Genomic DNA, 13,310 nt, shown 5'->3' on the forward strand with positions numbered 1-13,310 from the left:
ACCAGCTCTGTCAGAAAGAATGGGCCAAAATTCACCCAACTTATTGTGGGAAGCTTGTGGAAGGCTACCTGAAATGTTTGACCCAAGTTAAACAATTTTTAGGCAATGCTACCAAATACTAATTGAGTGTATGTAAACTTCTGACCCACTGGGAATGTGATGAAAGAAATAAAAGCTGAAATAAATCATTCTCTATACTATTATTCTGACATTTCACATTCTTAAAATAAAGTGGTGATCCTAACTGACCTAAGACAGGGAATTTTAACTATTCCTAATGTCAGGAATTGTGAAAAACTGAGTTTAAATGTATTTGGCTAAGGTGTATGTAAACTTTCGACTTCAACTGTACGCTTGCACTTACACACACACTTTTAGTAACGACCTGATACACTTTGGTGTTATGGAACCTAACACAGAGAGTATCTCAAAACATTAGTCAATGAAGCCTGAGGCGGTGTTATCTCCTTGGACCTTTGTATGAGCTGCTTGAATAAATAAATGTAAAATGCTACTATCGTCTGGGATTCACATTCTGGACTCAGAAAAAAGGTACTGTATGAAACTCTCATAACCTGGGCTGAGTCAGACCAGTATATGCGTGTGTGTTTGAGTACGTTTTAAGAAAGACTGTGGCATGACAGAGAGAACAAAGGAGAGAGGGATGATTACATAGTGTCTCAAAGTGTGCGTGTGCATGTGTGTGTGTGTTCCCACAGACCTGGAGTCCTAAAGGAGCCTAAGATCATGGCTGGAGTTTGGCTGTTCGTCTTCTATTTTACATGCCTGATACTGGCACGACAGGTAAGGGGACGTGTCTGTGTTCATACGTGCGTGCTTGCTTTCAGCGTGTGTACGTGCTTTCGGCGTCCATGCCTTTCTGCTTGTATGTGTGTTTGTGTATATTTACTCTATACGTGTGTGTTTAAATTGTGTGCGCGTGTGTGTGTGTTTTCAAAGTGTGCGTGTGTTTGAGTGTGTGTATGTGTGTTTAACGATGTGTGTTTTCGTCAGGACGAGTTGGGCTGTCGCGTGGAGTTCCTACTGCAGCAGTGTTTCAGAACTGAGAGGGTTGAGATGGAGACCATGGAGAATGTTAACAAACTACTACTGAAGAATGTCCTACCTCTTCATGTAGCATCTAAATTCATGGGCAAGACCATACGCAACCAGGTAAGTCAACTTGTGTGTGTCAGTGTCAGACCTGGGTTCAAGTACTATTTGCAATCATTTGAAATACTTTAGCTGTGTTTGATTAAGCTTGCTTGTTGCAATGGAACCAATAGGAAAAAGACACTTACCTGGCACTCCAGGCAGGCTAAAGCAAGTATTTGAACGATATAAAATAGTATTTGAACCTAGGTCTGGAGAGTACAGTGGGTAGTGTGGTCAGTGAGGCAAATGTGCTCCACCACCAGCAACAATGCTGTAACTGTGTTAGGGACACATCATGCTAAAAAAAACATGTAAATGACCATGCAAATACCAAGGCCTTGGGTAGGACGAAGTGAGGCGTCATTATTGTGTGTGTGTGTGTACATGCATATAATATGTTTGTGTATGTATATAACGTGTATGTGTTGGGATATGACGTGTGTGCTTGTGAAATGTGTGTGGGTTGTGATATGACGTTATAACGTGTTTTGTGTGTGTGTGTATATAACGTGTTTGTGTTGGGATATGACGTGTGTGCTTGTGAAATGTGTGTGGGTTGTGATATGACGTTATAACGTGTTTTGTGTGTGTGTGTATATAACGTGTTTGTGTCAGTGTTGTGATATAATGTGTGTCATGCGGGTGTGTTGCAGGACCTGTACAGCCAGTCATGTGACTGTGTGTGTGTGATGTTCGCCTCGGTACCCCAGTTTAAGGAGTTCTACAGCGAGAGCAGTGTGAACCGAGATGGACTGGAGTGTTTACGTTTCCTCAATGAGATCATCTCAGACTTTGACGAGGTACAAAAATGCCACGTTATTCCCTATATCAGTGGTTCCCAAACTTTTTATAGTCCCGTACCCCTTCAAACATCCAACCTCCAGCTGCGTACCCCCTCTAGCACCAGGACAGCGCACTCTCAAATGTTGTTTTTGACATCATTGTAAGCCTGCCACACACACACACACTATACAATACATTTATTACACATAAGAATGAGTGTGAGTTTTTGTCACAACCTGGCTCGTGGGAAGTGGCAAAGAGCTCTTATAGGACCAGGGCACAAATAATAATATAATAATAATCAATAATTTTGCTCTTTATTTAGCCATCTTACATATAAAACCTTATTTGTTCAGCAAAAATTGTGAATAACTCACCACAGGTTAATGAGAAGGGTGTGCTTGAAAGGATGCACATAACTCTGCAATGTTGGGTTGTATTGGAGAGAGTCTCAGTCTTAAATCATTTTCCACACAGTGTCTGTGCCTGTATTTAGTATTCATGCTAGTGAGGGCCGAGAATCCACTCTCACATAGGTACGTGGTTGCAAAGGGCATCGGTGTCTTAACAGCACGATTTTCCAAGGCAGGATACTCTGAGCGCAGCCTTATGCAGAAATCTGGCAATGGCTTTTGATTCAATTCAATCGCTTGTTGCAATTTCGATGAGGCTCTCTTGTTCAGATATCTGTAAGTGGACTGGAGGCAGGGCATGAAAGGGATAACAAATCCAGTTGTTTGTGTCATCCAATTCGGGAAGGTAACTGCATAATTGCACACCCAGCTCACTCAGGTGCTTCGCTATATCACATTTGACATTGTCCGTAAGCTTGAGTTCATTTGCACACAAAAAATCATACAATGATGGAAAGACCTGTGTGTTGTCCTTGTTAATGCAGACAGAGAAGAGCTCCAACTTCTTAATCATAGCCTCAATTTTGTCCCGCACATTGAATATACAGTTGTTGCTCCTTTAAAAGTTGTGTCATACTGCAGCACACCTTGCGGGCTGCTGCAGCATTCTGTGGCACATTATTTAATTGTCAGCCATTTTTTCTGTTAATGCAAGTTACTGCTAGTTTGACCACCAGAGGAAATCTTTGAGAAGCATTTGATAGTCTTCTATATTGGCATTATCAGAGAATGTAAAACCTTTTTTGTAATAACATAGTATATGGCATTGATTTTAAGAAATTTGGCTTAATTAATTTGATTAATATTATGGTGTTTCTATTCCGAGAAAAACTAAAAACAAAACCCTCAGGGTTTCCGTTAAGATGGAATGGAAAATGTGGGGCTGTACAACGTGACGGTCGGGAGTACAGTACTGGGCTATTTAGCTAAAGAATCCCTGTGTCGTGCGGGCAGGGCATGTGGGTATATTCCCCGATGGGGAGGAAGGAGTAGGCTGTCCTTGTAAATAAGAATTTGTTCTTAACTGACTTGCCTAGTTAAATAAAGGTTACACCAAGAGCATAACATTTCTGCAACCTAATTTTCTAATTCTAGTCTAACCAATACCCAAACGGAGATTAAGTGAAAATAAAAATCTCATTGATTTATCAAGACCAGTCCCCATGCTTGTCTCAGAGCAGCGCGAAACGATGCTGAAATAGTTATGCTTTTGCTTCAAATCCTATTGCTTCCAACTTCAATATGCTCTTTAAATAAATAAGATCTACATCACTTTTAGCAGTACATTACTCAACACTAGTGAGACTAATTTGCCTATGGTAGGCCTACAGTATATCTAAAAATATTTATTTCAATGACGTGACACCAGTAATTACATTTAGAGGATTGGAGGATTCTAAATTAATATCTAAGGGGCATTTTCTGTTAGGATCTGTGAGAATATCTGAGAATATCTTAAGTGGATTTTATATCATTCTAAATTAATTAATAAAAGTAACGATATTTTGGAGATTTCGTTTTCATTTAACCTAGAGTGAGCGAGAAAAAGGCAATTATTGAACATGGGGTGAGACATTCTCACTAATTCGTAAATAAAGCCAGTTTGTTATTTAGAATTATTTATTTCTGGAGATACATAACTTGATTATTTAGCAGACATCACTTGCTTATATGCAGTCAACACATATATCTTAAGAATATCTTGGACTATAATTGAACAATTTCGTTTCTCCTTAACTGTGTCAGAGCAGCACAAAATGGTGCTGAAATAGACGTCCATAGCAGGAAGGCTATATATAACAATATTTTGGAGACAATTTTTTTTTTTTTTAAACGACAGTGAGCGATTGTAATCTGAATAAAGGCCCAAATAATATTTATAAAGGCCAAAATATAGCCCTGCTAATGGCCATAATGGCACTGTACAACGTGACCCTGTGTTTGAAAGAGTATTTTCCAGTAGGCAACAATTTGTTTCCCTTCATTGGCCAACTTTATTCCAATATTTCTGTAATTCAGGGATATTTATTCCCATAGTAATTCGGTCTGGATCCATAACTAAATAAACATCAGCATTTTGAAAGAGTATTTTTATCATTATTTTATTAACGAAAGCATAAAGATGCCGATGAAGAAATACAGTACTGTAAAGTATATGCTTTTCCATTTGGATAATAAATCTATAAAAAGTCTATTGTCCTGCTAATAGGAAACATTTGCATGATGGGCTACACCTGTTACAGTACTACAGTACACCTGTTACAGTACTACAGTACACCTGTTACAGTACTACAGTACACCTGTGAAAAACAAGTGTTTGAAAAACTGTTTTCAAAATGACTCCAGTTGTCCATCACTACTGTAAATAAAAACACAGCATCTTGTTTATATTCTTTATTGTAACCACAATGTCATAAATAATTTGTATTTCTACCTTTCCGACTACTTTTAGAGTTTGGGATTTACAAATGTGCGCTTTTCATTATTATTTATATTGTTTTAGTTGGAACGTGCAGACTTTTTTCTTTAAATGATTGTTTTATGTAGGATGCTACATTTTTGACCAGTTGCAATTGTAAGCAGGCCTAATAAAAAAATCCTACTTTTATTAGGCTGTTAAGCCTCATAGCCTACCTTAGCCAGTAAAGTTATTTTATATACGTCTAGGCTCCGAAGAAATAGACTCCAATTAAGCCCTCTTGTTGTTTGTAAAGAAGATTATTGTTGAAATTAATTGCTCGACTGGTGTAGGTTTTCTCCATCTGTTGGTGTGCAACACTTGCATAACAAGTTAGCTATATTTTCAGCACCAGCCACTGTTTCCCTCCTATTGATTGCGCTGTGGTTGCAGCCAGTTGTTTTTAAAATGTAACCCTTATTTGACTAGGCAAGTCAGAACAAATTCTTAATTACATTGACGGCCTACCCCGGATGACGCTGGGCCAATTGTGCACCTCCCTATGGCACTCCCAATCATGGTCGTGTGTGATACAGTCTGTATTCAAACCAGGGACTGTAGTAATGCCTCTTGCACTGAGATGCAGTGCCTTAGACCACTGCGCCACTCGGGAGCCATGACCAATATATATATACAGTATATATTTTTTTTTTCAGGAACATTAACCGTGTGTAGGTAGATACTGTATGTGTGTAGGTAGATGTGGAAAGGTAGATACAAATTATTTGTTGCAAGTTGGGGTGGGGTGGGGGGGGGGGGTTCACACCTAGCTCGGCTATTAGACAATTCTTTATTAAAGGATGAATAGTCTATTGTTCAGCTAATAGCCCATCCTAGAAACGTAGTTAGCAGAATTCACAGCCTGCTACGCTTGTGAAAAACGAATAATTTCCAATTGTTAAAGATTCCAAATGATAAAGTGATTTTAGCCATAATCCGCCCCAACCCCAATTAATACATTTGGGTACAGTCGATAGCGTGCTGGACTTCGGGCTAGAGTGTTGAGGGTTCGATACCTGCTCCCTTCTTGTTTTGTTACATTATTATGCCTGGTCTCAGAGCAAATAGCCTAGATTGTTACTCCCATCCCGTTCCTCGCCCTCTTCCATGCGCCATTCTCCGCCTGAGTGGCTTGTGGGCGTGCTGGCAGGATATAGCAGCACCTTCAGTTGTGCGTCAAGAATTCAGCATAGCAAGTTTGTATGGTCTGGTTATTCACAGGCAAATAGTAATCTGCTCTAAACCGCTCTGGTGACAAACAAACTTTGCTGCCCTGTTTTCAATCGTCCACATGGCTGGGAGAACCTCCTCAGATTAATGCCGATGAAGGGAGTTAGATATGCATAGGAAGTGTAGTGTACTGTTTTTTTCTGTATATATGAATTACAAATCAGCCTTTACTTAAATCATGTTTCTAGTCTACTGCAGAGTTACAATGTGTAATCATTGATGTCCCAGGCGCAGGAGTGGTAAACACAAGTGTATATTTGTAATACGTAGATGCAGACACAGCATCATTCAAAGAATGGAGTTTGATACACCTGGTATTGGATATGACTGGAAAAAACAACGCTAAACAGCGATTTTCGTGAATTTACTTAATAACAAAAAAATATGCACAATCGTTTGTTTCTACATTAACTAGCATATTCCTCTCAATTGTACATGTTTTGCTTGACTCATTATGACGTTATAATTACTTACATTTGCATCCACCATAATGTTTTTGTCAGACAGCTTTGCTGAAGAAAGTCATCAGCGACGGGTGGCATTACGTGAAATTTGTCATTGGACCCACTCGATTTTGATTGGTCATATAAAAACCTTGGGACCCAAATGCATAATGAGTGCTCTAACTCCCCCCTGCGGTAGTCTGGAGCAATGAAGGCGTGACGCTGGGTACCGCTAAGTCCCGCGGCGTAAGCTCGCAACTTTTAAAGGAGGAACCATTGTAGTTGCGGAGAGTCCCTGTAATCCTAGATTCAGGTCATTCAGGCCAGAAAAAACATCACCCAGATAGGCCAGTCGTGTGAGAACCTCGTCATCATGCAAGCGAACAGACAAGTGAAAATGATGGTCAGTAAAGAAAACTTCAAGCTCGTCTCTCAATTTTTTTTAAACGTGTCAATACTTTGCCCCTTGATAACCAGCGCACTTCTGTATGTTGTAAAAGCGTTACATGGTCCCTACCCATATCATTGCATAATGCAGAAAATACACGAGAGTTCAGGGGCCTTGCTTTAACAAAGTTAACCATTTTCACTGTATTGTACAAAAAGTATTTCATGCTGTCAGGCATCACCTTGGCAGCAAGAGCCTCTCGGTAGATGCTGCAGTGTACCCAAGTGGCGTCGGGAGCAACAGCTTACATGCGCGTTACCACTCCACTATGTCTCCCTGTCATGGCTTTTGCGCCATCAGTACAGATGTCAACACATCTTGACCACCAAAGTCCATTTGATGTCACAAAGTTATCCAGTACTTTAAAAATATCCTCTACTGTTGTCTTGGTTTCCAGTGGTTTGCAGAAGAGAATGTCTTCCTTAATTGACCTCCCATAAACGTAACGGACATATACCAGGAGCTGTGCTTGGCCGGTTACGTCTGTTGACTCATCCAGCTGTAACGCATAGAATTCACTGGCTTGTATGCGAAGCAGTAATTGTTTCAAAACATTTCCTGCCATGTCACTGATGCGTTGTGAAACAGTGTTGTTTGATGAAGGCATTGTCTGTATAGTTTTTTGGGCCTTTTCCCCCAGCATTGTCCCAGCCATATCTGCGGCAGCAGGAAGAATGAAGTCCTCCACAATAGTAAGGGGCCTGCCTGTCCTAGCCACTCGGTAGCTCACCATATAAGACGCTTCTAGCCCCTTCTTATTAATGGTATCTGTTGCTTTTATATATGTCTTACTACTCGAAAGTCGTCTTAATTCTCACTCCAAAAACTCCTGTGGCAATTTTTCAAATTGGCATGTTTAGTTTCTAAAAGTCTACGCAAGAGTGAAGGTTTCATCGAGTTGTGAGATAGTACTTTGGCACATATAACACACCGTGGCTGAGGAAAGGCACCACTCCCAGTATAAGTGAACCCCAAATCAATGTAGATATCATCATATTTGGGCCTCTTCGATAGTCCAATGTCCCTATCTGTTGTTCGGTGCTTTCCCGGGTAAAGGGGCAGTAGCTCTTCGGCTGCATCAGATTCACAACTGTCAGTGTCCATGCTAGCTGGGCTAGCAACACATGTATAATTACTGATGCTAGCATTGGATGTGCTCGTGGAAGCAGAACAACTTGTGTTGTCGACAGGTGCAGGTCTAATACTGCTGGTATGTATCTCTGTGGACGCGGGCCTTACTCTTTTTAACCATTTATTCATTTTCGAGCAAACGGAATGAGCAGCAGCTACGGTTGGCTAAATACAGACCGTTAGTGGAATTCCCACGAGAGAAACGATTAATGTGATTGGATGTTAATTATTTGACTAGGATGCCTGTATTTGACATTGTGTTGTTACTTCGCTGAACACTAGATGGTTTCATTTTATTTTTGGCAGTGAAATGAGGCTACTCAGGCGAGAAAAAAACATCACCCAAATGTATAGCCTTGTTGGAAAATCGAAATGGACTATTTGAAAATGTGAATAATATTTTTATTTGATGAACCGCCAACGGCATTGTGCGTACCCCTGGGGGTAGCCGCCCTATATAATGCACAAATTTTGAATTGGGGGCCATTTCAGAGCTTGGTCTGGAACTACTCAGAAGGGAAGAAGGGACAGGAATCTTTCCTCAACTGGTAATCTAACAATGAACTGACCATTAGTCTTGTCACCAAACCTTACCCTTTTTCTCTTTCTATGCCCCCCCTCTATTCTCTCTCTCTAACAGCTTCTCTCTAAGCCAAAGTTCTGTTCTGTGGAGAAGATTAAGACTATTGGCAGCACCTACATGGCAGCTGCTGGTCTGACCAATCCTGCTATAGGGGACGAGCGAAAGGTTGGTAGTAGCTTATTGTATACAGCTCTGTTCTGCCTCACTGGGTCCTGTTCAAATACTGGTAAAAACACAACCTTACTTACTTCCTTCTCTAAGGTAGTCAGGGATCTCTACATGATTGGATAAGCAAAAGAAAGGTTACTTATTATCTTATTGCTTTCCACAATCAAATATCGTCACATCAATGAAGTGAAAGCTCTTAACTCTTGGAAGTTAGGAAGGAGGAAATCCATGTCTGAAGTATTTATTCAAACACGGTCTCTAGTCTGTCTGCCTGTATGGATTCTAACTGAGTGTTCTGATTCAGTGTATTCTCATAGCCTGGTTAAACCTAGACTGAAGGCTGCATTCACCATTGATTCTTACTGAGTGTTCTCTTAGCCTGGTTAAACCAGACTGAATTCTGAGCTCACAATTGATTCTGACTGAGTGTTCTCTGTCTCCACCAACAGGACTGTGATGTGTCCTACAGCCATGTACGCAGCATGGTAGAGTTTGCCATCGCTCTGAAGAACAACTTGGAGTCCATCAACCAACACTCCTTCAACAGCTTTAAGCTACGCATCGGTGAGTCTGTCTGTATGGCCAGAGGGACAAGAAAGAATATAGACTCAATTAATCTTTCCTCAATTACGTGCATCCTCTCTCCTTGCCTGCTTCTCAAAATGTATTGGAGAAGAAGGTCAGACAGGAGGGACCTTGGACTTTCTCTTTCAATACGGTTGAGAAAGGATGCACGGAATCAACGGACGACAAAAAGAGATTGAGACTTTTACAACAAAACTCCCTTGATTTGATAACCATCTCCCCCTCCCAACTAACTTTTTCATCACTTCATCTCCTTTACTTTATATAGGGATAAACCATGGTCCAGTGATTGCGGGGGTGATCGGAGCCCACAAACCACAGTATGATATCTGGGGGAACTCTGTGAACGTGGCCAGTAGGATGGACAGCACCGGAGTACTAGACAAGATCCAGGTGAGAGAGAGATGGAGAGAGATGGAGAGGGGAGGGAGAGACAGCGAGAGTGAAGGGTTGGAGAGAGGGGAGAAACATTTTGAATGAAAGAGAGAGCGCTTGTTAAATGGTTCTGTCTCCCTCTACAGGTGACCGAGGAAACAGCGCAGGTGGTAAAGACCTTTGGCTTCAGTGTGACCAAGAGAGGAGTCATCACCGTCAAGGGCAAGGGAGAACTTACGACCTACTTCATCAACACCGACTGACCAATCATCTTCTCTGTTCTGACCTCTCCAACCAATCATCATCACTCATTTAGCCACACATCAAACTCTGACCTATCTCAATCGTCCTTATTTATTCGCATGCAGTAATGCTGTGAACGGGGACACTGCATTAGGAGGAAGGAGGTGTTGTCTTTGGATGAATATGTTAAACCAAATACAGAATGTCAAAAAAGAAATACTTGATTGGTAGGCAATTTGTGATAATTTATTACTTGTGTTTTGAATGAATCTGTCACTACTCATGAACTACTGTATCTATCTGTGTGTGATCTTTGATGACAGACAACAAAGCAAAGCCATTTAGGAATATGCTCTTACTAATGACAGTGACACAGAGTGGGTTTCAATGCAAGCAATGACAGTGAATGTTCCTTATTAGGAAATTATAGGCTACATGGAAACACAAGATTGTGTACTTTTCAATGGTTTCCTAAAAGGGATGTTATATATAATAAGAATATGTATGGGCTGTTATGTTATTTAAATGGATGAGGAAGTAGTTGACAGTAGGCTATCACTGCCAAAGGTACTGCTGCATTCACACTTTTGAATCCATCTGCCACCACTTTAATACCATGAAAATGCAATATAACTTACTGTATTTAACTTTTGGTAATGTAATTTCAGATAAATGTTTTTTATTTTGTTTTTAAAGAGATTGATATATTTTGTCTATTCTGAACGACTTTATAAGCACGCCTGGGCATACAGTATATGAATGTGCACACAAATAAACTAAGATGTGGAAGGTTGCGCAATCGCTTCTGTAAGCTACCAAATACCAAATTGCATTGATGTTTTTGTAAGCTCATGAAGATATGTGCATTTCCTTTTACTCATAATGTTTCAGGAACATGTGAAGCACTGGACATGTAGAAATATATCATATTTAAACAATTATTTAGACGTATGATAGTTTGGTGAAGCAAGATAACGTGAATTCAATATTAAACTATATTTTGAATTTTGAATTGACTTCCCAAAAATGCTAAAATAGACTTTTCAGGGCATCTCTAGACCTCAAAGAACCGATCATCACTTGCCTCTTTGGCCCGTGTACGTTTCAATATTTTGAGTCAAAACAAAAAGAGTGGAAAAACAGAAAACAGCTGAATTTGAAAATTAAACAAAATCGGAAATAGACTAGTTTTCTTATTTATTGTGCCAAAATTGGATATGGAATAACAGAAAACAAATAACAACAACATTTATTCAACGTATTATTATTTATTGTTTGTTTTGTTCCTACTCAGAAGTACACACCACCTACAGTAAGTTAAAATAAGTATTTTTATTGGCATTGGTATATTTCACCAACATCCTTTCCCGCTCATTGAAAGGCAGACAAAGGCTATGCTCTTCTGTTGCGACAATTGTCTACTCTGAATGTATACAGGTGTAGGATCTTAATTTGATCACCCTGTTGTTGCAGGGAATTTCCTACACAACAGGATAAGCACTTTAAAATGTGAGACTTTCCCTAACCAAATATTGATCAACCCTTACAAAAGTATCAAGTAATTATAATCCACACAATAATTCACATTTCCTGTTGCTGCAGGATTATTTTCCTGCTGTGAAAAAATCATCAAACTAAGATTCTACATCAGCACATACCCACTGTGGGGGTGTTGATGATCAATGATATGGAACCAGTGTAATATTACTTGGTCCCCCCCTCCTCGACACACACTCTCTCTCTTCTCTCCCTTTCTTCTCTCTCTCTCTTTCCCTTTCTTCTCTCTCTCTCTCTCTCTCTCTCTCTCTCTCGCTCGCTCGCTCGCTCGCTCTCTCTCTCTCTCTCTCTCTCTCTCTCTCTCTCTCTCTCTCTCTCTCTCTCTCTCTCTCTCTCTCTCTCTCTCTCTCTCTCTCTCTCTCTCTCTCTCTCTCTCTCTCTCTCTCTCTCTCTCTCTCTCTCTCTCTCTCTCTCTCTCTCTCTCTCTCTCTCTCTCTCTCTCTCTCTCTCTCTCTCTCTCTCTCTCTCTCTCTCTCTCTCTCTCTCTCTCTCTCTCTCTCTCTCTCTCTCTCTCTCTCTCTCTCTCTCTCTCTCTCTCTCTCTCTCTCTCTCTCTCTCTCTCTCTCTCTCTCTCTCTCTCTCTCTCTCTCTCTCTCTCTCTCTCTCTCTCTCTCTCTCTCTCTCTCTCTCTCTCTCTCTCTCTCTCTCTCTCTCTCTCTCTCTCTCTCTCTCTCTCTCTCTCTCTCTCTCTCTCTCTCTCTCTCTCTCTCTCTCTCTCTCTCTCTCTCTCTCTCTCTCTCTCTCTCTCTCTCTCTCTCTCTCTCTCTCTCTCTCTCTCATATATATACACACACAAATACCGACAGGACCATTCACACAGTTCAGCCACTCAGCCCTATCCAGTGGACATGATGCTCTCAAGGTCCTACCGCCTCCTACAACACCCTGCTGAGAAGCAATAATCCTGTCCCAATGAACCTATGTCTGCATATCTCTCTAACCCTGCTGTACCCTACTGTGCTGAGACAATATGACTCTAGCAAAGTTTTTACACCATTTTAAATGGAATGCTCAACAGTGATTATATCTATCTCTCTTAAAATGGGCTTTATTTGGGAAAGGAAAGGGAAAGGGGGGATACCTAGTCAGTTGTACAACTGAATGCATTTAACCCAACCCCTCTTAATCATTTGCATGGGATATGGGATATTTGCATGGGATATGTTAACATTGCCAAATCAAGTGGAATATACAATCACAAATTAACACTGAAAGGGTTACTTCTCCACTAGACACTGTTTTTCCAGTCTCCCTGCATAATTATTAGTGATGAGAGGTGTTTCAGACATAATTATGCACCATAGCTGTATTTTTAAAATTTTCACGCCAGGAAAGTTCAGCCAATCAGGTCATTGGTTGATTGAGCCTGCTGTCTTATAAAACAATTAATGGAGTAATGTTTTGTAGCAATTATTGTGGCCTTTGTGTTTTGCCGATTGCATGATCATGCTAGCAGCGAATAAATATGGTTGTTCCTGTCTGCCACGATATAGCAGGTCATGTAACTTGACTCATATTCCCTGGCTTTGTAAAGACTACAGGCTGACGGGAGTCCTGCTTCCTTCTTCCGACCCTCGAAGGCAGGCTTTTCAAAATGGGGGCGGTACTAGTATCTACAGGTACACGGGAGGCTATGTTACTGATGGCTATCAAATTGATTACAATGGCTGCTTCTGACGATTCCTCTTTTCAAGAAGACCTGGATGACGAAACAGGTTTTGAAGTTTTTTTTACATAC

The 13,310-nt window shown here is 40.6% G+C and overlaps 1 protein-coding gene across 2 annotated transcripts in view; it reads left to right on the forward strand.

Moving 5' to 3' along the window:
* Window positions 1-10,808, forward strand: part of LOC139534330 (adenylate cyclase type 4-like) — a 32,489-nt gene extending 21,681 nt beyond the window's left edge. For both annotated transcript variants that reach the window (XM_071333390.1, XM_071333391.1), the window contains exons 21-27: window positions 720-804; window positions 1,015-1,173; window positions 1,809-1,955; window positions 8,702-8,809; window positions 9,262-9,376; window positions 9,666-9,790; window positions 9,919-10,808. In XM_071333390.1, coding sequence (XP_071189491.1) covers window positions 720-804; window positions 1,015-1,173; window positions 1,809-1,955; window positions 8,702-8,809; window positions 9,262-9,376; window positions 9,666-9,790; window positions 9,919-10,035 — 856 coding nt within the window. In that variant the 3' untranslated portion in view covers window positions 10,036-10,808. The remainder of the gene's footprint in view (window positions 1-719; window positions 805-1,014; window positions 1,174-1,808; window positions 1,956-8,701; window positions 8,810-9,261; window positions 9,377-9,665; window positions 9,791-9,918) is intronic.
* The last annotated feature ends 2,502 nt before the right edge of the window (window positions 10,809-13,310 follow it).

Source organism: Salvelinus alpinus, chromosome 11 (assembly GCF_045679555.1).
Source record: "Salvelinus alpinus chromosome 11, SLU_Salpinus.1, whole genome shotgun sequence".
NCBI lineage: Eukaryota > Metazoa > Chordata > Actinopteri > Salmoniformes > Salmonidae > Salvelinus > Salvelinus alpinus.